Source organism: Orcinus orca, chromosome 15 (genome assembly GCF_937001465.1).
Source record: "Orcinus orca chromosome 15, mOrcOrc1.1, whole genome shotgun sequence".
Taxonomy (NCBI): domain Eukaryota; kingdom Metazoa; phylum Chordata; class Mammalia; order Artiodactyla; family Delphinidae; genus Orcinus; species Orcinus orca.
The window spans coordinates 62,649,925-62,677,769 of NC_064573.1; the positions used below are offsets into that span (position 1 = coordinate 62,649,925).

General features: G+C 53.8%; 1 protein-coding gene across 3 annotated transcripts in view; it reads left to right on the top strand.

Moving 5' to 3' along the window:
* GNB1L (G protein subunit beta 1 like) overlaps positions 1-27,845 on the top strand; it is a 44,420-nt gene that overhangs the window by 7,548 nt on the left and 9,027 nt on the right. For 2 of the 3 annotated variants that reach the window (XM_012535267.3, XM_033439555.2), the window contains exons 2-6: positions 15,994-16,127; positions 16,493-16,618; positions 20,495-20,657; positions 23,643-23,741; positions 26,944-27,159. In XM_012535267.3, the coding sequence (XP_012390721.1) occupies positions 16,003-16,127; positions 16,493-16,618; positions 20,495-20,657; positions 23,643-23,741; positions 26,944-27,159 (729 nt within the window). In that variant the 5' untranslated portion in view covers positions 15,994-16,002. Of the gene's footprint in view, positions 1-10,464; positions 10,550-15,993; positions 16,128-16,492; positions 16,619-20,494; positions 20,658-23,642; positions 23,742-26,943; positions 27,160-27,845 lie in introns of all 3 variants that reach the window. The other variant, XM_049698242.1, reaches the window with a different exon arrangement.

Below are 27,845 nucleotides of genomic sequence, written 5' to 3' on the forward strand. Positions count from 1 at the left end.
CGGTGCTGGTGCCTGGGAATGGTCCCACTTCCTGTAAAACATGGAGCTTTTCTGTGCATTCACCGGGAACAACCAGGGCGGCAGCCCATTGCTAGCCAGTCCCACCCTGGCCCCTAAGTGCCAGGCAGGCCGGCTGAGAACACCCAAGTGGCCTTCCTTCCTGCCATCTCCAGCTCCTGGACCAGTGGCTCCTCACCCTGGCATTTCCTCCTGGCCCGGCAATGATGGCCTGTCCCCCCATCCCAAGGAGTCCAATTGGTGCCTCCAAGCCCTCAGCTGTAGGAAGCCCTTCATACTTTGTGTTGGTCAGGCCGCAGAGGTGCTTAGGGGAGAACGGGCTGTGCTCACTTCTGCCCAGGCACCCATCATATCACGTGGACCTTGACCCTAGCGGAGGAGCCTGGTCCTCCGTGGCCATCTTCCCCAAACACGGGGCAAGTTGGAAAGGACACTCACAGCCCCCAAGGGGCTTCACACGAATTGCTGGCAGCTGCCCAAGGGCCCAGGATGCTGCCCCAGGGATGTGAGGTCAGCGCTGCTGCTGCCTGAGCAGTGGATCCTGCCAGAGGGAGCAGCGTCCCTCCCAGGCTTTGCAGGAGCAGGTGACTTGCTTCTCTTGGATTGAACAAGAGGCCCAGGACGGGTGGGTGGCTGTCCTCCCCGGGCCTCAGGAGCACAGCACTCAGCTCCACTTCCAAAACTCATGTCCACAGCCATCCCCGAGTTTGCTTGTGGACCCTCTGGCTCACAGGGAGGTGCCCCGCGCATGGGGGGCGGGGTGGGTAGGCTGTAGTCGGGACTCGGGGGGCTCCTGCCGGCTGGGCTCAGGAGTCTTCCCCGTGCACGTGCAGAACAGCCAGCACGGGCCTGCCAGCCTCAGGCCGTGCGCAACAGGGCGCAACTGAGGCCACCACCTGGGCTTCTGGGCGACGCTGTGCCAGAGGCGGGCAGGCCCAGGGAAGGGCTATGAGGGTGTTCCTAGTCTCCCCCCACCCCCACACACACGGACACGTCAGGCCCCGGGAGGCAGGCATGGCTGGGTTGGGGGAAGGCAGTGTAGGGATGGTGCCCGGTTCCCGCCTCCCCAATGGGCTCTGAGGCCCGCTAAGCATGGGGCCACTTGTGGCACCGTCCTCCTCCCCACCCCCTTCCCGGGCCAGGGAGCTGCCTCCCCGGAACCCCTCTCCAGGATCCGCATCTTTGAAGCCATGGATACTGACAGAGGATTCAGTGAATCCAAGGTCGCCAGCCGGGCGTTGACAGATGCCCGGCCACGATACTATTTCTGATTTAATAACCGAATGGGAGGCTGGCCCTTGGTAATAATTAGGGCTAATTACTGAGGAGGTGTTGACAGAAAGGCTGAGAGGAAACAAACTACCTTTATCCCGGGGCTTAGAGTCAGGTTACACTGTGCTATCTGCCTCTCAGAAAGGAGACGCTTCAATCACTCACCAGAGGCTTCAAAGGGGAAGGGGCCCTGGCCGTGCACGGGCTCAGGAGGGCTATGAAGCATGCCTTTGACTCCGAATGGCCACGCAGAGCCCACTCCAGAGATGGTTTCTTTGTGAAGTTTGAGTTCCCTGGGCAAACCTGCCGCTGCACCCGGGCCTGGGCGGGGCTCTGCAGGCACGGGCGGGAGGGGGGGCCAGGGCTGGTGCTGAGGCCAGGTCCTCCCTGGGCTGGGCCCATGCGTGGCAGTCCGCAGGAAGGCAGGGCGGCTGGTGCGTTTTCCTTGGCCCAGGGAGCGAGCTGCAGGGAACAGGGTAGGGCTGTCACCCAGCAGGCTGTCCCTTGTCTCACCTGTACCCCTGAACCGCAGCTTCTCCACAGCATTGTGGGCCAGTCCGGCCTCCTCAGAGGGGGCTGTGTCCTTGGCCTTACTATTGGGGGACCGCTCCTGGGGGCCTGGGTGTCACTCACTGGGCTGCCCTCACCCAGTGAGCCAGCACCGTGGACAGGATGCTGACCCACAGGGACCTCGGTGACAAGAGGCTAACTACCTAGAGGGTTGTCCTGTGTCGTGGGCTTGTTGCTCACGCGCTGTGTGCCAACTCCCCTGGACCTCCCTGCGTTTCAGAGATGGGGGAGGGGTGGTGGTCAGACCTCCATGTCCTGTGAAGCAGGAGGCTTCCCAGTGATCTGGCCTGGACCGCCCTGGGGCCGCCACGTCTGTAACGCGACTTCCAGGGGCCAGTTCTGGGATTTGGGCCTTGCTGTGGTCTGAGCTGATCAGGAAGGTGGAGGGCGACGGGGCCTACTCAGGATGGCCTGTCCAGGTGTGGCCTGGGAGGTGCAGAGGGACTGGGTCTCAGTTCCTCCTGGCCTGGAGAACCGGCCAGCTCAGAGTTTTCCTGCTAGAATGGCCGTGCCGCATGAGAGAGAGGGGACTGCTGGGTCAGCATCTCCCTTCCCTGGTGCTACTCTGCTTTGGGAGTAACAATGAGCATGAAGATGATAAAAGTTACCAGTAAATTGCTTAGCTGAGTACTGACTACCTTGTGTTGGGGGTGCTATTGATGGATTTAAGTCTATTTATATTAGGGCAAAAATAGGATGGGAAATCACTTTAAATAGGAGAAGCACTTAAAAATTGGCATTAAATCTGTTTAAAGTCACCTTAACTGGAATGAGAAATTGGATCTAAAGCCAGAAAAATCTACACAGGAAACTGGGTTTTCATAATACCTTAGTGGTAAATCAAATACCATTAACTGTAGGTCAAGAAAAAATAGCCCCCAAATATTGTTCAATATATGTTATTTGAAAAATAGCCTCCTCGAAAATGGCCAGGAGGGCGGCGGCCCAGTGGTTGCCCCATGCCTGGAAGGTGCTGGTGCCCTCCCCTTGCGACTGTTGTGCGTGGGGACGGCACGGTCGTCCCGTGATGAACAGCCTTGAGCACTGTGATCCACCCAAGTCTGGAGCTTATTCCGATTTCCTTAGTTTTCCTCTTGTGTCCTTTTCCAGGACCTCAGCTAGGACTATGTGACACTTGGTCACATCCCCTTGGGCCCCTGTGGGCTGTGATGCCTGAGACAGTTTCGAGGCGAGTACCCTCCGCTATGATTTGCCGTTTGTGTTTCTCGAGATCAGCCTGGGGTCTGGGTTTCTAGGAGCAAGACCTCCAAGATAAAGGGCCATTGCACCGTGTCAGACCCAGGGGACGTGCTGTCAGCATGACCTTGATCGCCTGGACGGTGGCGGTTGTCGGGTCTCCCCTGTGAGGAGGGCTACCTCCACGCACACCCTCGCAGGCAGGGGTCCAGCTCCGCCGCCTTGCAGGTCACTTGGAATTCTGCTCAGATTTGTCTGCTCTCCCTGTTGATCTATTTCTTCAGTCGTTTCCTTCATCACTGTGGACTCACGGTATCGATCAGGACTGATTGTTAAGACACGAACTTACAGGGAGTCCCAACACATGTACAGAAACCTTTCCATGGTCAGAGCCCTCCTCTCGCTGCCCCTTGGTCATGAGCCCACCCCTGACCCCTGACTCTGGCCCCTGGCACCTCCAGTCACGCTGTCTACCTGGTCCTGCCGTTTCCAGAATGCCGTGTGAATAGGGCCAAGCAGTATGTAGCCTGTTACTCGCTCTGATTTTCTGGGGAGGCATCCATGGTGTTGCATTCATCAATACTTTCTTCCTATTTTATTGCTCAAGGGTGTGTTGTCATTTCGCATTCGGGCGATATTCTGAACAGAACAGACCAGTCAGGTACAGGTGTTTGTGTGCACGTATGTTTTCATTTCTCTAGATTAAATATCCAGCGGCGGAGTGCTGGCAACTTGACGATCGGCTGTTTTGTGCTCCAGAGACCTGCTGGGCTGTCATCCAGGGCGTGTGTGCAGTTTGTATCCTCACCTGTGGCTCAGCAGCCGTTGGCTTCCTCGGGGGTTTGTCTTCTTCATTTGAACCGTGTTGTTTTCATTTGCATTTCCCTAGAGGCTAAGGATGCTGAGCGTCTTCTTGTGCTTATTTGCCATCTGTACACCTTATAGGTGAAGTGTCGTCTGTTCAGATCTTTTGTTTAGTTGCTGTTGAGTTTTTTTAAATATTACTGATATACTAAAACGTGCACATATTTAAAGTGGATAATTTGATAAGTTCCAACACCTGTGTAAGCATCACCATACCCAAGACATGAATGTGCCTGCTGTCCTTGGGAAATCCCTAGGGTTTCCTCCCAACCTTCGACCTTTGTAAGGCCTCTCCCCACTCCCTGCAGCGCCCCTCCCCAGGAGCCACTCATCTGTTTCCTGTCGCTACTGGGTAGTTTGCACTTTTTAGAAGTTTATGTAAATAGAATAGAATATTTACTCTTTTTTTCTGGCTGCTTTTAGTAGATATATGATTTTGAGGTTGATTCGTGGGGAGGCGTGATCAGTGCCCCTTTGTTGTTGAGTATGGGTATACCACCGTTTGTTCAGCCTTGATGGATGTTTGGATTGTTTCCAGTTTGGGACTTTTTTTGGAGAAACAGCCACGCTTTATTCCAAAGCCATTGTACCAGTATGTTCATAGGAGAGTTCTTCTGCTTCACGTGCTTCCCAGCGGCCAGGGGTGTGGTCAGTCTTTAATGTGGGCCGCTCCCATAAGCGTGTAGTACAGGTGACTGTGGCTTTCGTTTGTGTTTCCCTGATGACCAAAGCTGGTGAGTATGTTTTCAGGTCCTAATTTGGCATTTGCATATCTTCTTGGCTATAGTGTTTATTCACATCTTTTGCCCTTTCTTTTAAAATTTACTTTGTTTTTATTTACTTTTTCTTTGCTTTCCTCATGAATTTTGAGGATTCTTTATATATTGTGGATGCATGATTTACAAATATTTTCTCCCAGTCTGTAGTTTGTCTTTTCATTTTCTTAACACCATCTTTCAAAGAGCAGAAGTTTCTAATTTTCTTGAAATGAAATTTATCCGTTTTTCTATTGTGGATCATGCTTACTGATAGTTTTTAAAAATCATGAATGGATGTTGAACTTTGCTGGATGCCTTTTCTGTATCAGTGTAGCTGATATGGTCTTGTGTTTTTTCTTCTTTAGTGTGTTAATGTGATGGAGTTATCTCTATTGATTTTGGAATATTGAATCTGCTTTGTGTTCCTGAAGTAAACTCTAGTTGGTCATAGTGTATTCTTTTTTTTTTTTTAACTTATTTATTTTATTTTTATTTTTGGCTGCATTAGGTCTTCGTTGCTGCGCACGGACTTTCTCTAGTTGTGGCAAGTGGGGGCTACTTTTCATTGTGCACGTTGTACTGGCTTCTCGTGTTGAGGAGCACAGGCTCTAGGCATACAGGCTTCAGTAGCTGTTGCACATAGGCTCAGTAGTTGTGGCTCACAGGCTCTAGAGCACAGGCTCAGTAGTTGTGGCACACGGGCTTAGTTGCTCCGCAGCATGTGGGATCTTCCCGGACCAGGGATTGCCACCATGTCCCCTGCATTGGCAGGCAGATTCTTAACCACTGGGCCCCCAGGGAAACCCCCGTAGTGTATTCTTTTTATATACTGCTGGATTTGATTTACTTTTTTTTGAGGATTTTTACATCTGTATTCATGAGGAATATTGACTTGTGGTTTTCTTTTCTTGTACTGTCTTTATCTGCTTTTGGTATGAGGATCATGCTGGCCTCAAAATGAATTGGGAAATGTTCCCTTTTTTTCTGTTTTCTGGAAGAAATTATATAGAATTGGGGCTATTTTCTCTTTAAATGTTTGGTAGAATATGCCAGTCAAGTCATGTGGGCTGGAGTTTTCTTTTCTTTGCAAAGATTTTAACTAAAAATGCAATCCCTTTAGTCACTATAGGGCTATTCAGGTCATTTCTTCTAGGTGACCTAGAAACCCCCTAGTCTGTGGTTTTCAATTTCTATTTCATCTAAGTTGTTGTATTTATGTGCACTGAGTTATTTATGGTATTTCCTTATCCTCCTTTTAAGGTTAGTGGTGTCTGTAGTGATAACCCTTCTTCCATTATTATAATTGGTTTCTTCTCTTTTTTCAGTTGTCAGGCTAGCTACCGATTTATCTATTTTATTGATCTTTTTAAAGATCCAATCTGTGGTTTTGCTGATTTTTCTCTGTAGTTTTACAATTCTCTTGTTTTATTTATTTCTTTTCTGACCTTATTATTTCCTTCCTTTTCCTGGCTTTGGGCTTATTTTTCTTCTTTTTCTAGTTTCTTGAGGTAGAAGCTAGGTCATTGATTTGAGACTTTTCTTCTTTTCTTTCTTTCTTTCTTTCTTTTTTTTAAAGAAAACCTTTATTTTAATTTTTTTTTTTTTTTTTTTTTGCCACACTATGAGGCTTGCAGTACCTTAGTTCCCCAACCAGGGATTGAACCCAGGCCCACTGCAGTGAAGGCACGGAGTCTTAACCAGTGGACCACCAGGGAATTCCCCCTTTCTTCTTTTCTAATTTGGCATTTGATGCTATAAATTTCCTCGAAGTCCTGCTTTAGCTGCTTCTGACAAGTTTTGCTATTTTATATTTTCATTTTTATTCAGTTCAAAATATTTTCCAATTTCTGTTGGGACTTCTTCTTTGCCCCATTGATTATTTAAAAGCATGTTGTTTGTTTCCCAAATATTTGGAGATTTTTCCAGTTGTCTTTCTGTTATTGATTCCAGGTTAAATCCATAAGGTCAGAGAACATTGTGCGCTTTTGGTTCTTCTACATTTTTTTGAGATATAATTGACATATAACATTGTATTAGTTTCAGGTATACAACATAATGATTTGATAGTTGTATATATTGCAAGATGATTGCCATGATCAGTCCAGTTAACATCTGTCACCTCACATAGTAACAAAGGTTCCTCTACATTTTTTAAAATTTTGTTTTTTTTTTTTTTGTCTGCATTGGGTCTTCATTGCTGCGCACAGGCCTTCTCTAGTTGTGGAGAGTGGGGGCTACTCCTCGTTGCAGTGCGCGGGCTTCCTATTGTGGTGGCCTCTCTTGTTGTGGAGCATGGGCTCTAGGTGCGTGGGCTTCAGTAGTTGTGGCACATGGGCTTCAGTAGTTGTGGCTCACAGGCCCTAGAGTGCAGGCTCAGTAGTTGTGGCGCTCAGGCCTAGTTGCTCTGTGGCATGTGGGATCTTCCCAGACCAGAGCTCGAATCCGTGTCCCCTGCATTGACAGGCAGATTGCCAACCACTGCACAGCCAGGGAAGCCCTTAAGGTTTGTTTTAAAACACAGGATATGGTCTATCTTGATGAACGTTCCATGTATATTTGAGACGTATGAGTTGTTCTGTTGGTGGAATGTTCACTTCATGTCAGCTCAGTCCAGTAGATAGATAGTATTAGGTCTCCTGTACTATTTTCTGGCCATTTGTTGAGTTGATTGCTGAGGAGTTTAAGTCTCTAGCTGTAATTATGTATCTGTCTACTTCTGCTTTCATTTCCATCAGTTTTTCCTTCATGTGTTGTGAAGTTCTGCTGTTAGCGGAGTACATGTTTAGGACTTTCATGTCTTCTTGATGAATTGATGCCTTGTGTCATTGTGTGTTTTCTTCTCCCTGTTAATAGTCCTTGTTTTGAGGTCTGCTTTCTCTGATAATAATGTATCCATTACACCTTTTTTTTTGTTATTTGTATAGTATATCTTTTATATTTTTACTTTCAATTTATCTATGTTTTTATTTTTTTATTTTATTTACTTATTTATTTTTTGGCCACTCTGTGTGGCACGCGGGATCTTACTTCCCTGACCAGGGATCGAACCCATGCCCCCTGCATTGGGAGCACAGAGTCTTAACCACTGGACCACCAGGGAGGTCCTCTATGTTTTTATATTTAAAGTAGGTTTCTTCTAGATAATTTACAGTCGGGCTTTTTAAAAATTAGCTTATAGTTGTTGGGTCTTATAATAGCATGTTGTGAGCATTTATGTTTATTGTAGTCGTTTTTATGGTTCTATTTAGGTCTTGCATTTTGTTTTCTCATTTTCCTGATGCTCTGGCCCTCTATCCCTTCTTTCCATCCTTCTTTTGGATTATTTGGATATTTTGGATATTTTCAAATACTCTGTTTAAATTTTCTGTTAGCTTTTTGTCTGTATCTCTTATATATTATGTTTTTAATAGTTAGTAGAAGCCTTACATCCATATGGGTCCCCTTACCCTCCCCCCTTCATGTTATAGCTGTCAGATTGCAAACCCCAACAATATACATGTTCGCTTAAGAGGTGGAAATTTGTCTTTTATGTTTACCATTTCTCTTCCTCTATCTTCTTGGAGTTCCACATTTCTTTCTGATATTTCTTTTGAGCTGTAGAACCTTCTTTAATATTTCTTTTAGGGAATATCTTCCCGCAAGAAATTCTCTTGGTTTTCCTTCACCTGAAAATACCTTTATTTTGCCTTCATTCCCAAAAGATAATTTGCTGGATATAGAGTTCTTTTGTTTACTCTAAAGATGTTCCACTGTCTTCTGACTTCCATGGTTTCTGATATGAAATTCACGTTCACACAGATGATTATTTCCCTATGTGTAATATGCCATTACTGTCAGGATTTTACTGCTGTTATTTTTCAGCAGTTTAATTATGACATGAGTATGGTTTTCTTTGAGTTTATCCTGCTTATGATTCATTGAGTTCTTGAATTTATACATTTTTGTCTTTTCCCAAATTCGTGACATTTCGGGCATTATTTATTCAGGTAATTTTCCTACCCCATCTCCTTCTCTTGTCCTCAGACTCCCATGCATGAATGTTAGACCTTTTTCTATTATTCTGCAGTCCCTGATGCTCTAATCATTTATTCCAGTCTTTTTTCTTTCTGATCTTATATTGGATAATTTCTTTTGACCAGTCTTCATGTCACTGACTCTCTCCTTTGTCGTCTCTGATTCCATTATTGAATGTCTTTGTTTCAGATATTGTATTATTTAGTTCTGGAACTTCCTTTTTTTAAAAAAATTTTTCTCTCTGCTGGGAACTTACTTTCATTCATTTCAAGTGTGTTTACCTTTGCCTCATGGAGTATAATCGTAAAAGCTGCTTTAAAACCCTTATCTGATATTCCCAACATCTGAACTGTCTTGAGGTTGGCATCTGTAAATTGTCATTTCCTTTGAGAATTGACCTCATTTCGTGGTTCTGTGTGTTGAATAATTTTGTGTTGTATCCTAGACATACCCTGGACCGGGTATTACATTGGGTCCTCTGGAGAATGTTGAGTTTCGTGTTAACAGGCATTCAACCCAGTTAGATTGTCTCACCCTCTGTGGGCTACAGTTTTACTTTCATTTCCATTTTCAAGGCTCTTGATACACTGCTTTGGGTCTGTCCCACTCACCAGCCACTCTGGGTTCAGCCTGAGACTTGGGCAGTGGTTTAAGTCCTAGTTCAGGTCTTAAAGCTGGTGCTGCTTTGGGTCTATCCCACATGTATGCAGCTCAGAGAAGAGCCTGGGGCTTTTGTGGGTTCATTCACAGAATTAAGGGATCTTTTTCTTTAGCTCTCTCCTCTCTGCCATTCTTATACCCACATAGGATCTGGCAGGGTTCTTTCTCCATGGTTCCTCTGACCAGAACGACAGGGGTCTCTCAGAGTCACTTCTTCCACAAAGCTCCGTGTCCAGGGCCCATCCTTGGGGCAGGGCCAAGAGAGAAGAGAAACACAGGCCATCAGGGAGTCAAACCCTAACTTTTTAGAATCTAGGATTCTATTGGCTTTTTGACTATATTTCTTGTATTATATATTATGTTTTTAACTCAATCTAGGACTTAAACTAATCTCAGTGCAGAGAAAAAGTGTCTCTCCAAGTTTTAGCTACCACTGCCTTGCAGCAGTGCAACTTAGACCCACCCTCAAGGCAGTGCCCCAAGACATAAAAATAAAAGCAGGAAGCTTGTGCCCATTCAGATCAATTCTCCAAGTTTTTGCTTGCCTCCAAAGTCTGTCTGCTATTGTTCACTTTTCAGAGTTTTCAAGTAATTGCTGTTTATATTTTGTCTAGAGTTTTTAGTTGCAATCTGCCAGATAGAGAGGAGAGAGGCTGTAGTGAGCCTGCTTCATCCTGGCCAGAACCAGAAGCCTCTTTAGGTGGTATTAATTTACATTTCTCCATGAGTGAGGTTAAGCATCTTTTCTTATGTTTAAGGGCCATTTTCATATCTTTATTTGTGAATTGTCTATTCATGTCTTTTGCCCAATTTTCTATTTGGTATTTAGTCCTTCTTTAATTTTGAAGACTTTATGTGTTTTAAAGATACTTTGATTTTTATCTCTTTTGATGTGTAAAAGTTAAAAAATTTATTGTTAAGTACTTTATCTTCTTAGTTGGTATTGTAAGTGGGATTTTCTGTGACGGGTTATTGGTTGTGCACATGGAAGCTGTTGAGTTCTCTTTGCTAGTTTTATTTGCTGCTACTATCACTGAAGTTTTCCTTTAATGTTTGTTTTTTCATTTGTTTGTTTGCTTATTTGTTTTTTGGCCGCAGCCATGGTGCACAGCATGCAGAATCTTAGTTCCCCGAGCAGGGATTGAACCTATGACCCCTGCAGTGGAAGCACAGAGTCTTAACCACTGGACCTCCAGGTAAGTCCTGTTCAATGTATACCATCATGTCATCTGGAAGAGAATTTAACATCTTCTTTTCCAATTCATATGCCTCTAATTGATTTTTCTTGTCTAACTGAATAAGCTTAAACCTCCCATACAATGTTGACTAATATTGTAGACAGTGGGTATCCTGATCTTAATAGAAATACCTCTGATATTTCTTCATAAAGTAATGTGTTGGCTTTAGAACTAAGGAGGGTGTGTGTTTGTGTGTGTGTATGTGTGTGTGTGTATGTATTATAATCATTTTTAAGAAACCCATCAGTTTCTGTTTGCTTAAGTATTTTAATTAAAAATGGGTATTGAGGGCTTCCCTGGTGGCGCAGTGGTTGAGAGTCCGCCGGCCGATGCAGGGGACACGGGTTTGTGCCCCGGTCCGGGAAGATCCCACATGCCGCAGAACAGCTGGGCCCGTGAGCCATGGCCGCTGAGCCTGTGCGTCCAGAGCCTGTGCTCCGCAACGGGAGAGGCCACAGCAGTGAGAGGCCTGCGTACCGCAAAAAAAAAAAAAAAATGGGTATTGAATGTTGTCAGAGGCTTTATCAGCATCTATGGAGATAATCATATGCTTTTTCTTTATAAATCTATTAATATGATGTATGACATTAATGGATTTCCTAATTGAACCAACTTTGCATTCTAGGATAAATTCCACTTGGTCAGCATGTATTACGTTCTTAATTTGATGTTGTATTTTGTTTGCTAATATTTTATTTGCTATTTTTGTATGATAAGTGATATCAATCTCTATTTTTCTTCTGACCAAAGCTTTAAATATATCTGATGAATCTTGGTATGTAATGTTGTTTTGTCATTTTAAAAAATTTGTGGTTTAAGTATTTCCCCTTTTACCTAGAAATCATTTAATAAATTTTAAAAAATTTTTAGTTGGAAAGATCTTTTTGGTTTTTATTTTGTTAATTTTTTGGTTTAATTGCACTGTGATCATAGAATATTGTTTATAATGTTAATATTTCTTCTTTGCGGAACTTACTGATGTTTCAATTGTGACGCAGTATATGATCACAGAGAATGCATTCATGTGCCCTTGAGGAGAAGGTATAGTGTCTGTTGTCAGAGTGTGGAGTTCCCTACAGTTCCATACTGTTTACCTTGTTGAGTCTCTGTCTCCTTACTTATTTTGTCACTTGGTCTGACTTGTACTGACGTTAGTATATTACATTCTCCAATTACTAGTGAGTTTTTTTCTGTGCCTCTTTGCATCTCCTGTAGTTTGTGCTTTATAAAGGTGTTGTTTCTGTTATTTAGTACATAGATGTTCATACATTCATTGTGAACCGCAGCTTAGTATTAGAAAGTGTCTGGCTTTGTCAAATCTGATGCTTTTTGGCTAGAATTAAACTTTTTTAAAATTAATTAATTAATTTATTTTTGGCTATGTTGGGTCTTTGTTGCTGCACGTGGGCTTTCTCCAGTTGCGGCGAGTGGGGGCTACTCTTTGTTGCAGCGCGCGGGCTTCTCATTGCGGTGGCTTCTCTTGTTGCGGAGCACGGGCTGTAGGCGGGCGGGCTTCAGTAGTTGTGGTGCACGAGCTTAGTTGCTCCGTGGCATGTGAGATCTTCCCAGACCAGGGCTCGAACCTGTGTCCCCTCTATTGGCACATGGATTCTTAACCACTGCACCACCAGGGAAGTCCCTAGAATTAAACTTTGATGTCAGTGTTTCAACTCCTATTTTCTTACTGTTTCCGTTTGCCTGACATACCTTTGTCTATCTTTAATTTCAGCCTTTTGGAATCACTTTAACTTGTTTCTCTTATTGACACATATTCTGAGTATGAGTCCTTTATCAGATATATGTTGCAACTATTTTATCCTTGTTTCTAGCCTCATTTTTTACTTCCTTAATGTCTTTCGAAGAAAATCATGATTTTGAACTTCTTCTGTGTGACACTGGAGTTTATTCATTTTCAGTTCTGTGGAGTATTCTGTCAATGAATGTGCCAGAAGCATCCCATTCTGCAGTTGATGGTTATTTGGGTTGTTTCTGGGTTTTATTATTATGCACAATACTGCTATGAACACTCTTGTACAAGTCTTTGTGTGCAAGTGTGCAAGTTTCTTTAGGGTGTTTAAGCGTGGGGTTGCTGGGTCATAGGGCGTGCCAGGTGGTCCCTGATCATTTTCCACGGTGATTGGTTCCACATAGGCCCCTCCAATGTGGTACACGGCTCCAGTTGCCCCACATCTTGGTCAACATTTGCCAGGCTGTTTAATTTTTGGCTAATCTGCTAGGAGTGAAGTTATTTCACGCTAGGGTTGAACAGGCATTTCCAAGATTATTAATTAGGTTAAACATCTCTTCCTATGTTTGTTGGGTATTTATGTTTCTTGTGAAACATCTGTTCAAGTCTTTTGCTCATTTAACGTTTGGTGTTTGCTTCTTTATGTTATTGACCTGTGTCTTTATCTATTCTGGATACAAGTCCCGTGTGGGTTTGTGGCAAGTGTGGAGTAGTGAGTACTTGTGTTCACCGATGGCGGGCATTTTGCCACATTTGCTTTACTTCTCTGCCTGTGTACTTGTATGTAGCTAGACACAGGTCGAGGGTTTTTTTTCTGAAACGTTTGAAAACAGATTGCAGGCATAACATTTCATCCCTAAAATACTGTATCCTAGGAATAAGAATACTCTTCTACATAAAATACCATTGTTTTCCCCAAGAAACTTAGCAATATTAATTCTATATTATCTGCAGCCTGTATTCAGATTCCCCCAGTTGTGGCCCCTGTTTCTGATCAGGATCTAATCAAGGTTCACACGTTGCATTTGGTCGACATGCTCTTTAGTCTCTGAATTTAGAAGAGTCACCCTGCTGTTTCTCTCGCTGTTTCTCTTGACCTTGACCTTTGCCATGAGTCTGAGCTGGGTGTCCTGTCTGGGCCCCTGGTGGGTATGTCTGGAGGTTCCCGAACGTTGCTGGCATAGGTGGACGGCGATGGGCCCTCGGGAGATGAGTGATGCAGGCTGTTTACTGTGGGTGACCCGCTTCAAGGACAGTGCCAGTGGTGACAGCCCGGTGTCCCCTCATGAAGGAGCATTTCCTCTGTGATTCATAAACGACCTGTAGGCACAGCAGATCTCCTGTTCCCAATAGCTTTTCCCCAGTCGGGTCATTTTCTGGATCTGAGAGGTGATGCTCTCTGCTTGTACATTCAGTTCCATCTTTTTATTTCTTTAAAGCCATGAAGCATTATATTTCACAGACCTGAACGCTCTGCTCGGGTCCAGGTCTGCGCCTGCGGTTCCTGGTGCTCCTGGTCCTCGCAGGGCTGGGCCTCCTTGTCTGCTTTTACAAGTGTTGGCTGGGAGCCGGCATTTCTTAGGGTTTTTCCTGTGAATTCACTGAGGCCTGGGTTGAAGGGGTCCTTCTGAGAGATGCACGGCCTGCAGTTGGGGAGCCCCAAGGTGGTGTGATTTGGAGCTGAGAGCTGAGGGCGGTGACGTTCTAGAATCTCTGAGCACAGCTTTGGTTCTGGTTCAGCCTAACACTTGAGCCCATGGCCCCGGGGACCTCATCTGTAGGGGATACTCCTTCGAGATTACCCACCTCCAGAGGGCTCAAACTTTGTCCCTCATGGACCTGGGACTCCAGGTCCCTAGGGCAGCAGGTGCCCTAGGGCAGGGCCAGCTGCAGGCTCTGTGGCCCTGCCCACGCTGCACTCTGCTCCCACACCAGGGTAGTGGGGAGGCCGGGTCCCCCCTCCACAGGAGTAACCCTGCGGCTGTCCTCCGTCTGTGGGCCGGGCCTGGGGGGCTCTGGGGGCATTTGTAGCAATGGTGGAAAGGCTGTCAGACTGTCTCTCTTTTTAATTTTTAAAGGAATGTGTCTTGCAGAACCCAAAGTTGTGCTCCATGGATTAAGTTTCAGGCTCCTTTGCCCTCTGGATGGGAGGAGAATGACAGGCCAGTGGAGGTGGGGGCAAGGCCAGCGGGGGGCAAGGCCGGTGGGCGGCCATCGTGCTCACCGCTCCGGGCGGCCTGGTGCCAGGAGATAGGATAATACGATTATTCTCAATTAGATTAATAAAGAATAATTAGACGTCATAAATCAAGTCATCATAGAGTATTGTCATGGGAAAAATATGTAGCTAGAATTAATTAGTTTTCAAATAAAGTGTTTACTTTAATTGCTTGAAATGATGGAGCCCTTAATTGCCGAGGCTTCGTCTTGGCCTGAGCGTCCGGCTGTTGTAACAACTTGACGGGTTTATTCCCTACGTCCGGGGAAAACAGTGGAGGAGGACTTGATTTCATCACCTGGGAGCTAGCCTGGTGCGGTGAGGTTGTGGAAACGCCCGTCAGGCCGCAGGCAGGTGGCAGGTGTGGGCTGGGTTTCTGCTGGCGCTGCCCAGGCCCACCGTGCTGCCTGTGTGTGTGTGTGTGTGTGTGTGCGCGCGCGTGTGTGTGCGCGTGAGCGCCTGTGTGAGCACGTGTGTGTGTGTGTGTGTGTGTGTGTGTTGGGGGGCTGCACGGTGGGAGCCTGTGCAGGGGTGGCCTGTCCCTCTGTCCCCGGAGCCCCTTCCCGAAGGCCCACTCCGGCCCTTTCACTTCCCCCCTCTGGCAACTGTGTGGGCGCCTTCCCCTTGCTGTGTGCAGGCTGGGTGGGGGCTGTCCCAGAGCCCAGCAGGAGAGGCCCCCCCCAGCTGCCGCAGCTCCCGGGGGGTCCGCTCCTAGCCGTCCCCTCTACACCCTCGGCCCGGCCCAGGGCCTGCGGGCAGACATACGTGGCCCTGGCTGCCTGTGAAATTGGGGTGGCGTGGTTGGGGTGGGCTCGGGGGGGCCCTGGCAGCTTCTCCTTTGGGGTGGGTGGGCCCAGCAGGCCTTACACACAGGACCAGTGATTTGAGGAAGGGTCTGTCCTCTGAGAGCAGCCCTCCAGGGGAGTGGCTGGGTAACTGGGCCCCGCCCCTTGCCCACACACACACCTGTGCCGGCCCTTCTGCCCCTTGGTGGCAGCGTGCAGGCTCTGGAACACTTCGAACCTGAGCCTGGGAGGCCTAGAGCAGCTCACCGGACGGTTCCTTGGGTGGCTGTAACAGTTGGAGGTTGTGATGAGCAGGACCGGGACCCGGCGGGCTGTGTTTGCAGCCCATGTGACGAAGACCGTGGACCCCATACACCTCTGACTTGGCTGGGAGGGCTCGTTGGGGAGGGCCCCCTGAGGGAGAAGCTGGAGCGAGGCCTGGGCAGAGGGCAGGACGAGTGCTCCCAGTGTGTGGACAGCTGGGACGAGGAGGACCCTGCCCAAGTTGGTGGGGGGTGTGGGCACTGCTGCCCTTGCCTGGGGACAGTACCTGTTGGGACAGAGGGTGCCGGGGTGGGCAGCATCCAGGGATGCTCCGGTGCCTTCCCGAAGGAGGACAGGTGAGTCATTCACGCCCTTCCTCGGTCCCCAGGTGACAAGCATGGCAGCCCCACCGCTCCCACCACCAGACCCCCAGTTTGTCCTCCGAGGCGCCCAGTCGGCGGTGCACACACTGCATTTCTGGGAAGGAGCCCAGGGGCAGGGGCGCCCGCTGCTCCTCTCAGGGTGAGTACCCCCGGCCCAGGGTGAAGTCGGGGGGTAAGGGGCTCAGGCTGCCCATCACCCGGGCACTCGCCCTTTCAGAGCCCTCGACGCGCTGTCCCCTCGGGCCTCCCCCGTGGAGGACGCAGGGACATGGTCTCCGTTAGAGGCGCCAGGCAGCTGGCACTGTCAGTGGCGGCCTCCCCACCTCTCCAGAGAAGAGGCTCCAGGGCCCTGCCACCCTCCCTGTAAGAGGAGCACGTGTCCCCTGGTTATGTGTTCAGAGCTGTCCCCTGAGCTGGGAGCTGCTGGCTGGAGCACCCACCAGCTGCGTGGTGTCCAGCCCGCTCCCCCCCATGCCCGAGCCTGACTGGAGCTTCTCTGAACAGGTCCCTTCGTGGGCTGGTGCACATCTGGAGCCTGCAGACACGGAGGGTGGTCGCCACCCTGGATGGCCATGGGGGCCAGTGTGTGACCTGGCTGCAGACACTGCCCCAGGGGCCCCAGCTCCTCAGGTGAGTCTTGGTGGCAGTGAGCCAGGTTGTGGCCTTCGGGGGGGTTCCGTGAGCTTTCCAGGGGAGGCCCTGAAGGCCTCCCCCAGCTGCCAGAACGGCCCCAACAATGGCAGAACCGGGTGACTTGTCGAGGGCAGCGCAGCCCGGGTGTGTGGGCCTTCCGGGTGGGTGCCCATTGAGAAGAGCCCGATGGACGCTTAGGACGGCTCTGTCCGAGCCCACCCTGGCCTGCTGGGGCCCCCAGGGCGAGGGCTGGGGGCCAGTACTTGGAGGAGCCTCCACTTCCCTCCTGCAAGTCGCGGGCCCTGGTGTCCTCATAGCCGCTCTGCAGCGCAGCCTTCTCCCTGGCCATGGAGCCACCTTCCTGCGAGGCAGGAAGGACTGGTCGCCAGGGTGGCACAGAGCTGAACCTAAAGCTCACCCAGGCTGATGGGGCCCCACTCCCTGCCCAGTGCGGCTGCCCCAGGGGGGACTGGGAGGCCGTGCAGGTGCCAGGGTCGTGGAACTCTGGGCTGCCAGCGTGGGTGGGTGGGAGATGGCAGAGCGAGGGGTCTGGCCCCCTGGCAGAGGAGATTGCATGTGTTGACACCATGGTGGGCCGGGACTGGGGAGTCTGGGGGCTGGGTAGCAGTGAGGGAGGGTCCTGTGGAGGTGACGGGCTGGGACCCCAGGTGGAAGGTGGGCCAAGAGGCAGCAAGAGGGCGCTGGTGGGTGAGGGAGTAAGTCAGGGGGCTTCCCTCCTTCCCCTGGAGAGGGGGATGGTGAGGGAAGGGCACGGACAGGAGGGAGCGGGGGCCACCTGGCAGCCGGAGCGACTGCTATCTGGGGCGGCCCTGACATCTGCCCCTGTACAGGGGTCCCAGCTCTCCCACCCCCGTCAGAAATCTGCCAAGTCAAAGAGGGCTTTCCCCGGCGCCCTCTGCCCCAGAACTCCCAGATGGTCCTGCTCTCCTGCTCCAGACTTGGAGCTTGGACACCTGGGCACCGTGGAGCCCAGTCCCCATTAAACAAGGCCTCTTGGGCTCCCAGTGGCTTCAAAGCACTTTTGTGTGGGACTGAAGCCGCTCCCACTCCCTGCAGGTGGCTGAGGCCCCAGGAGTCCTGGAGGCCATACCCTGGGCGTGTGTGCTTGTCCATCCATCTCAGCGCCTCGCTCCTTCCCTGCCCAGTTGCCCAGACGCACCCCTCACTGCAGGGCCCTCACATGGCTTTGCTCTTTCCCTGATGATTAGAGTGGATGCTGTGTCTGAAGACCCCACAAGGCTGCTGGAAACTTCCTCCTGAGGTTTGAGCCGAGGTGTAAGCCCTTCTGGACCTCATGCTCCTCTGCGCACCTTGGGCTGGCCTTGGGGAGCCTCGGGCCGGGAGTTCCACCCCTTGGAGAGCTGGCTGGTGCTGTGCGGGGTGGCAACTCCAGGGGCACCCTGCTCACGTGCATGATGGATGGCGCCGGCCCGCCTAGGCAGGCGCAGACCACGCGGGTGCTTGGATGCTGCACTAGAGGCCGGGGCCCAGCTGTGTTTGGAAGTCAAGCCTCCAAAGTGGCCCTTGAGGGGGAAGGTGCCCTTTCATGTCAAGGGGCCGGAGGACAAAGCTGGGAGCCAGGGCTCCGCAGACACCCCAGCCACACCTGTACCCCTGAGGATGCACCTGTGCCTCTACAGCTGCCTGGGTGGGCTTGTTTCCTTCTTCCTTTATTGGGAGGCGTGATGTACTTACAGGAAGGTGCCTAAGACGAGTTTCAGACCATCTTGTCATGGGTGGACACCTGGGCAGCCACTGCCCGCCCCACGCCCGCCCAGCGGCCTGTCCTCATCCTCAGGAGGCAGCCCCTCCACCTCATTCTTGCTTTACCGTCTGAATATGCATCTCCAAAAAGCATAGACTCATTTTATGTTTTTTTTCTTTTAACCTAAATGGAGCGACATGGAGCAGCTTCCTTTGTGTCTGATTCTGTGTTTGCGAGACCCGCCAGGGTGTGCACGGCTGCAGTGTGTTGTGTGGGACTTTCTGTCTTATTCCTCTGGACGTGTGTACCCAGATTCCTCACCTTTCTGTGTCGGTGGAGATCTGGGTTGTCCACTTGGAGCTGTTGTGGATGAGGCTTGAGAAGACTCCCACCGGGCCTCCCGGTGCTGGGGGCCCCCGGATCCAGCAGTGGGGCTGCTCAGAGGCCACCAGTGTCCTTGAAGGGGCTCCCACTGGCCAGTCTGGGATGGTTAGGGCACAAAAATCAATGAGAACTCTGGGTGATGACCCATCAGTAACACAGGAATGTGTGAGTCCAGACTGATGGGAGGAGGGGAGATAAGAGGCGAGAGCCCGCTGTCTGGTGGGTGTGCCTTGTGGACGTGGAAGATGACCGTCTGCAGGGCTGACGGGCAGCACCACTGTGGGTGGAGGCGCTGGGTCATCTGAGGCCAGGGTGGCGGATGTCACAGTGTCTTTCCCAGAAGTGCCCACGGCAGGGGGAGGGGCTTTGAGTGAACACACGTGGCGGCCGCCTCTGTCCAGGTGATCAGGGTGGGCAGTCGGCCTTATGTGCAGTGTCATCCCCTTGCTGTCCTTCCCAAACGTGGAAATGTCACCCTGGGGATGACACGCACACGCACAAGGGACAGGGAAAGGCGTGGCCCGTCCAGTCCTAGGGCCTGGTGAGCGCTGACCAGCCCAGTGTTTGTCCCGGGGCCCCGAGCTCGCCTCTCCGTGACTGGCACTGACCCACATGGGCTGTGCCAGGGTCCCTCGCTGTGGGGGAAAGCGTGGAGGTGGCGGCGCAGCTGGGCGCGTGTACAGCGTTAGCAGTTAGGGGTCCAGGTGAAGGAGGCAGGGAGCCACTGTTCTGGGGGTTCCTCAGATACAGGACAGCCCTCCCTCCCTGTGTGGGTGCCCTTGGCCGGCGCCTCTGTGTGAGAGCACGGTTCCCACTGCTGCTTCTCTCCTGAGCTCCACTCAGACACGGTGTCGAGAGGCCTCACGTTCTCTCTCTCCCGCGTCGCTGCCGCTTCAGGCCGAATGACTCCTGCTCCCCAGGGTCCAGGCGCATCCTGCCAACACCAGCGGTTCTCCAGACAGAGCTGGGGTCCGGATCAGGATCGGGTGCCCTGGGTCTACCTGGGGGGCATCCATCCACGCAGCACCGAGGTCTCCCAATGGTGCAGGTAGATTCCGGGCCCCGCGTGCCCTCCTGTCCCCTTCCACAGCTCCAGGACTGGCCCACTGTCCTGTCCCCTTTGTCCCCACTGGCCTATGCTGCTGCTTCTTCCCTTGTTTGTCTGGACCTCACCCCTTGGGAGGAGGATGGGAGGGCGGTTCTGTGGGGTGACCCTCACGTCGGCTCAGCTCCGGGGTTTCTTGGGGTCAGACTGGGGAGGTGGGCTTTTGGGAGGAAACCCTTCTCATCCCCTTGTCGGGGGTCTGGAACATCTGTGGGGCTCATCCACCTGGGGAGTGTGTCCACGGTGTCCCACCGGCAGGGACCGTTCCCTCTGCCTCCTAGGCTCCTAGGAAATGAGTCCTGAGGCCCAGCGAGGAGCATTTCTGGTGAGTGTTAGAGCCGCGCAGTGGATAGTGAGCCTCAGGGCTGCAGATACCCCGTCCCTCCATCCTCAGCGTCTGCCCAGGGGCTCTGCCCCCACAGCTGTGCCTGGGCTGATCTCACGGGGAGGGTTTCTCCTCCTTTTATAGCATTCTACTTTCACTGGAACTCTTCTGTTTAATGGGAATTCTCCTCCCTGTGTATATATGTGTTCACTCATGGGTCTGAGCTCGTGGAGATTTCTTTTATTCTTGGGTTAGAATTTCATTCTACCCACAACACACTGACATTTGTCCTCACCCGGGAGGGTCACGGCCCGTCTCCTCTTATTTTGGCAGCCAGGGCCGCGACCTGAAGCTGTGCGTGTGGGACCTGGCGGAGGGCAGGAACGCCGTCGTGGACTCCGTGCTCTTGGAGAGCGTGGGCTTCTGCAGGGGCTCTGTGCTGGCTGGGGGCCTGCAGCGCTGGTTGCTGGCTGTGCCGGGGAGAGGCAGCGATGAGGTGAGTGAGCCCATTCACCCTTGGCCCCTGGCTGCAGGAATACTGTGCCCCGAGCGGCTCCTCAGGCCAGCCTTGGCCTGGTCACCTGAGGTGGCCCTGGCGCTAGGGGTTGGGAGAGGGGCCCGAAGTGGCCCAAGGTCTCTGGGAGGCCCTGGCACCCAGCCAGGAGCAGCACGGGATGGACAAGGTCAGGGCCCGAGGCTGTCAGGGGCCTTGGGAGCAGGCAGGCATGGAGGGAAGCCCCAGGCAGACCCCATGAGGTCGAGGTAGGCCTCAGAGTCAGGACAGCAGGGGAGGGCGGCCTTTTGGGGTCAGAACTGGGCACTGGCGTGAGAGGTCTTGGGCAGGGCTGAGACACAGGGTGTAAGGGCTGGCACCAGGGTGGCAATTGCAGTCACAGATGAGCGGGGCCCGTCAGAGGACAGGGCTCCTGGGGGCAGTGGGTGGGATGGAGCCCCAAGGTCACTGTCAGATGGAGTTCAGGCTGAGTGTCCAGCAGTGATCTGTGGCAGGGACTGGTCAGTCTGGACAGTGTTATTCACACCCCAGGGACAGAAGAGGCAGAATCCCCAGGGGAAGCAGAGCCCAGGACGGGGTGCTGGCGGGGAGCGCCGAGGGCAGGGGGATTGGGGTGCTGGAGGCAGTGGGGGAAGGAGCCCCAAGTGCAGCGGGATGGCCTGGTGGGTGGGGGCCTGGGGGCGCCGAGAGTGGGCGTGGGCCTGGGGTACATGTGCAGGGGGAGGGAGGCCCCTGCCTACCGCCCACGCCCCGTCCTTCCCGTGTCCCCTGCTGCCCTGAGGGCCTATGCGGCGGGCGGGGCTGGGCAGGGACACAAGCCTTGCACCCGGGAAGTTTGGCCCCCACCCAAGAGGAGTCTTGAGTCTTAAAGCAGATTCAGCTCATAAATAATGAGGCAGGAACAGGCATCTATTTGTTCATGATGGCGTTTAAGTCACCAATTAGGAGCTACATGCGATTTTCTTGCCAGTTTGCCAAAAACCTGTTAAAAGTTTTATTAACGTGAAAAGAGAGGGCTCTGCTTTCTCCTGGTGGCAGCAGCCGGGTGGCGCCGAGCCTCCTCAGTGGTGGGGGCCGGACCACACTTCTGCTGAGGTTGCCTTCCGCTTCCCCCGCCAGCCTGGCCCAAGACTGCTCGTCCCCTCTGCTTCTCTCCAGCTCCCCAGCTTCTGGTACACCACCACCCCCCTGCCCGGGAGCCACAGGTCTGGGAACCTTGCATATCCTGGGAAAAGGGCTGTTTTCCATGTTCCCACCTGGAATCAGCACCACTGGCCTGTGCCCAGACAGAGCCAGGCCCGGCCGTCTGGGTGGCCACACTTGCCCGAACCAAACATTTTTCCTTCTGGAAACAAAACTTGCCCTTGAATGCCAGGTGGAAGCATCCCGGTGTGAGGAAGGCCCCGGCAGAGTGCAGAGCCCCTCCTGGGACCACAAGGACCAAGGGGCACTTGTTCTGGATGCCAGCACTGTGCCCCCTCTCATGGCGCCTAGCCCAGGCCTGGGCTGCCCTGGTGTCGCCCTCACTCTGGGCCACTCACCTCTGCCCGATCCCCCCGCCCTCACGTCTCTCCTCACTGCCACCAGAGGGGTCTTCCTGAGCCCCCAGATCAGGGGTGGGGGCATCCCTCTCTGACCCTGGACCCCGCTCCCCCATCGCCCAGCAGCTTGTCCTCCTGACGTAGTGACGTTTTAGGAAACTGGCATCGGAGCAGAAATAGGAAGGCAGGCATCCAGCCCCCAGCACCACGTTCCTTGACCTTCTAGGTCCCCCGCCTTGGCCGGGACGGGCTTGGGTGCCTGAGGCCCAGCCAGTCCCCACCCCTGCCTCCCTCCCGCTGACTTCGGAGGACAGAAGGGCTCCGAGGCCCCCTCCTCTTTCGTTTGCTCGGTCACTTCTGGGCCACACTCCATGCCACTGCATCCTCCTGTACCTCCTTCATTTTGCTGGAGCTTCCCCTGAGCTTCGTGGGTGCTACAGGAACTCCTTTTAGCAGCCTCTAATTCATGGCGGGATGATGCTCACGTCACTTAGGTCCTTTTCCGTCTCTTTGGGGCAGTGAGAACGAGGTGTCTGGGGTAGGTGCTGGCCCTGCAGGCAATGTGATACCGGCGGAGGGGGCTGTGTGTGCATGTGTGTGGGCATGTGTGTACACGCATGTGCACGTGCGTTAGTGAGAGCAGCAGCAGGGCTACACCCGTTCCACACTGTGTATTTACACCTTGAGTTCACCCTGGGGTTTCCTCCTGGGGGTTCTGTGCCCCAGGTGTCAGAAGTGGACCAGCAGGTGTAGGTTCTGTCCCCTCGATGCCCCATCACGTCTGGACCTCAGACTCCTCATCTGCAAACCTGGGGCTGCCCCGTGTCGACGAGGGGTGCCTTGCAGCTCTGCGGTGCACACACTGTTGTTGGTGGAGTGTCCCCAGGAGGGTGGCTGGAGCCACCAGGTGGGGACATGTCACCCAGCCAGGCGCAGGAGGGGCTGTGTCAGCGTCAGGCGACACTGAGCACAGGCCGCACACGGTGGAGGAGCAGGCGCTGGGGCCCCAGGTGTGCAGGTCTGGGTGCCATGCGACAGTCCTGGAGAGCTCAGGGTCATCCACGTGTGGGGCCCGACAGGGAAGGAGTGCCAGGAGGAGGGCGGGAGGCCGAGTGAGCTGAGTCAGCGCCGTGGGCCAGGCCGCCTGCTTGGCCAAGAGGTCAACGCAGAGGAGGCCTGAGGTAGCTGCAGGGCAGTGACACCGCTTGAGGGACCTGCCAGTCACTCATGAGTGACGCGTGCATTCCACACAGCCCGGCAGTCCCCAAGCCCAGGAGCCCGTGGGTCAATGCGGGAGGCACGGCCTGGGTTCCCGAAGGCGCAGACAGGCCCACAGTGGCCGGGCTGAGGCCTCAAGAGTCTCCTGTTTGTGCAGCACAGACTTGACTTGGCTCTGGCCCAACTCAGCTTGTTTTCTTACTGTCAGGTTCAGATTCTGGAGATGCCGTCCAAGACGTCAGTGTGCTCCCTGAAGCCCGAGGCACAGGCCAGGCTGGGCATGCCCATGTGCCTGCAGCTCTGGCAGGTAAGGCCCAGCGCCCGCCAGCCACGCCCACCACCACACCTGCCGGCCACGCCCGCCAGGTGTGAATCATGCCCATTAGGGACTTGGTTCCTCATCACCTACGGGCACTGGCCCCTGGGAGGCGTGTGCACAGCGTCCTCCTCAGCCTTGGTGTCCCCAGCCCTCCAGCCCTCCTGCTGCGAGGACGCCTACAGACCCTTTGGGGATGCCGGACTCGTCCTCGTCTTCGCATGGCGGTGTGGGAGACAGCGACCCCCTCCTGGGGGAGCCACATGCTCCCCTCTGGTCTGCTCACCGGCACGGCCTGGCGTGGGGCCGGGAGGGGGTGCTGACTAACCCTGCAAGCCTGCACGGCCCCTGCGTCGCCAGGATTAATTTTTGTTACTTCTTTGCCTTGTTGAGGCTGGAGTGGGCTTAATGTGCTGGCTTTCCCTGCGGCCACACTTGGAATTTCTGATCCACGCCATTTCCTTCTTTCTTGGCTGTTCTCTCTGATTAGAGAGGGTCTGGAGGCATCTCCTGAGGCTGCGGCAGAAGCTGGGGGGCAGCGGAGTCCCAGGCCTGAGTCCCTGCAGGATGGGTTCTGGCTCTGGGGCTGAGCGCGAGGCCTGGGAGGGACCCTCCTGACCAGAGGGGCAGCTTCCCACCCCCAGCGGTCAGCACCAGCTCAAAATGGGCGTCTACTCCTGGGGGCAGCAGAGCAGATGGTCCGGTGCATTCATGTGGAAAGAGTCTCGGCAGCGTCTTTACAGCTGCAGAAGCCATGGGGAGCAGGTCACTGACCAGGGCTGTCCCGGACCGCTGCCTGGGGCCTGTTTTTCAGCTCCGAGCAGCTCACCTGTGCCTCCTCAGAGCCACCCCGGGCTGCCTGGGACCAGGGGGAGGCCGTTCCTGCCCCTGCTGTGACTCTCCATACGAACCCGGCCAGGCTCGCATGGTTTGGAGGTGTCTGTGCCCGCAGGGTCCCTGGGCCCAGCTCTTGTCCCTCCAGGGCCCTGCCCTGTCTTGCAGTTGGTGTCCCTGCCATCTCTGAACTGAGAGAAGCCCATGGGGGAGGGGCGTGAGGAAGTGGGGGCTCTGAGACTCACCTGGATGGCAAAGCTGCTGGTGCCAGCAGGCAGGGTGGGGGGGCGCCTGGAGGGGCAGCGGAGGCTGTGGAGGTGGCCTGGTGCTCACAGGCCCCGGGCGGGACGGGGCTGCATCCGCTCACCCTCCCTCCCTGGAGATGCTGTCATTGCCTAATTGTGTAAGAATTCCATCAGAAAAATGTGCAGAAATGGGATGTACAAACTTGTCAAGGTAATTGACGTGGTTGACAGAAGGACAAATCGAGTTGTGTTAGTTGATACAGATCCAGCGCAAAGCATCCTGTTAAGAAAAGACTATGCTGATTTGAAATGTCCCTTTATTCCTCGCCAAGCCTGGAGGTCCAGGTTATAGCTTATTGATCTGAGTGTGGCAGAGTGGCCCAATGTGGGATTCCTTTCTGAAACATTCAGAGATTTCTTGTTTTGCTCCTGAGAGTGGATGGCTTGTGTTATTAGGATGATTGTCATGTAGGAGGTCAGAGGTTGTCCACACCAACCCTCAGAGCAGGTCCTCCAGTGTCCCCCCCACGCCCCCAGCTAAGGGCTCCCCGGGGAACCTCGAGGTGCTGGGGGGCGCCTCGGGCTGGCACACCTGGGGTGGGGACGGGAACGCAGAGTGAGCAGAAGTCAGCCTGGCACCAAGGGTGTGGTCGCCAGAGGACTGAGGCCCCAGAGCCCTGACCCGCCTGCAGGGTCTATCCTGGGGGGCCGCAGGGACCCTGTGTGCTAGGAGAGAAGGTGGAGGGGCCTCAGTGCAGGGACAGAGCCTGGCACGGGGTCCTGTGGCTGGTCTGGCTCCTGCCCTGGCCGCCCTGTGTGCCTGCACAGGGGGCTCAGTGGTGTGCAGCCCCCGCTCCAGCCTAGGCACTCAGAGCTCCCAGACCATAGGCAGTGGGGGAGCCCTGGATGCAGGAGGAACATGCCAGGTGGGGGCTGGGGAGCAGGCTGGGCCAGGCAGTGCGGTGGGAAGCTGGTGGGAGGACACATCAGTGCCCCAAGGGGGATGGACCCAAGGGGGCCCCGGCAAGTTCCTCACAGCTGCTTTCTTGGACTCCTCCTTGCTGCTTGTTTTTGGGAGCACATGTTATCATCAGAAAAAAGGGCTTGTGGGAGGCGTCCTCCAGATCCCAGAGCTGGTCTGTACGGGGCTCCCCTGGCTCCCCTCACTCTGTGGGGCCCTGAGACATACCCCTCACACCAAGCACGGCGAGCTCTGCTTCCTGGGGTTCAGGACGTAGCTAGCGTCCACTCATGTTAGACACTCACGGTGTGCAACACCTGGGCATGGAGCCCCTCTGGGTGGGCAGCGAGCTCCAGCAGGTGGGCCAGGAGGGCCCGCCTGGGTGCTGTCGGCCACGCCTAGGCACGCGGCTCAGCACCAGCCTTGCCTGCCAGCAGCGGGTCCCCATTGGAGCTGCAGGCGACCCTGGAGGCAGCCTTGCTGGCGGCCCCCAGGCCCTGTGCTCACCGCTGGCCATCCAGGGTTTGAGGGCTGCCGGCTGAGCTCCTGGCCTCGGGAAATCCTCCGCTGGCAGGGGGCGCTTGGTCGTTTCTGAGCCCTGGGAGCTCAGTGGAGAGCAAAGGTGCTGGGTCCTGGCGGCAGTCCCGGGACTGGGCACCAAGCATGGGGCGGCCGCTCTCAGTCGGTGCCAGGCCGACCCAGGGTCCCCATGCTCCCCTGCAGGCGGCTGCACAGCCCTCTGACCCACGCCCTCATCCATCACGCGGCTTGGCCGGCAAGGCGCTGACTCTGCAGCCTTGACGGTTGGGGGGCTTCCGCGGCGACGTTGACAAAGTACAGAAGGTTCATTTTTCATTGAGACGGAGCTCGAGATTTTCTTTGGCCGGCAGTTCTAGACAGGTGGCCGGCCCCGCCCAGGGGTGGCCGCACGTCTTGGCCGGTGGGAAGGAGTGGGAGGACCAGCCAGTGTCCCAGACCCCGACGGCAGGCACCCCACCCAGCCCGCACTGGCCCCAGTCTGGGTGTCGGCCCCCTGGGGGTGTGCAGACCCCCCAGGGCTCAGTGGGGAAGGCGGCCTATCTCAAGCTCCTTCTCCTCCAGAAGGCCCGGGACCCCCGAGCATCCCCCAGCTGACAGCGAGCTGTCCCCGCAGGCTGACTCCAGTCCCCGCCCTCTCCTCCTGGCTGGCTACGAGGACGGCTCAGTGGCCCTGTGGGACGTCTCCTCACGGAAAGTGTGCAGCCGCGTCTCCTGCCACATGGAGCCCGTCATGGGTCTGGACTTCGACTCCCAGGAGGCCAGGGGCGTCTCAGGCTCTGCGGAGAAGGCGCTGGCCGTCTGGAGCCTGGATGAGCAGCAGGCCCTGCAGGTCAGTGGGCCAGGCCCGAGGTGTCATTTATCCTGCTCTGCGCCAACAGTCTGATGGGCTGGAACAATATTTAGGCATGAAGAGGACTTGTGGCAGGTCCGCAGTTAATTAATCATCGGACCCGGCGCGGGCGGGCCTGGCGGGCGGCAGTAGAGGGGCTGGCGCTCGTGAGCCATTCACAGGGTTTGGGTTTCCCTCAGACCTTGGCTAATAGCGGTCACGTCTCGTCCATCTAGAGGAAAGGCATGTAGAATCCAGGACTGTGCAAGCCCGTTTGCAAAACTCAGAGGAATTTGGTCAGTAAGGAACTGATCAATCAAAAAGAAAAAAAAAAAAGAAAAAACCCCAAACCCTACATGGAGAAATCCCTTAGTGAGGCCCCTGTGGCTGTCTGCAAGCTGCCCGGGGGCAGTGGGAGGGCCGTAACAGCTCAGTGGCTTCCCACCACGTGGCTGGGGGCCCTTCGGGGCCACATCTGGGTGCCCAGTGCTCAGCCCTGTTGGGAGGGGGGGATGGAGTTGGCCGGGAGGGGAGCCTCCTGGCCAGGCCTCAGACGGGTGAGGTCCTGGGGAGTGAGGTGCTGGGTGTGCCCTGTGCCTGTCAGCCCCCTGAGGGTGGCCTGAGTGCACACTGGCTTCTGGGCGGGGGCGCCCCCATTAGCCAGGAAGCCTCAGAAGGCTGAGACC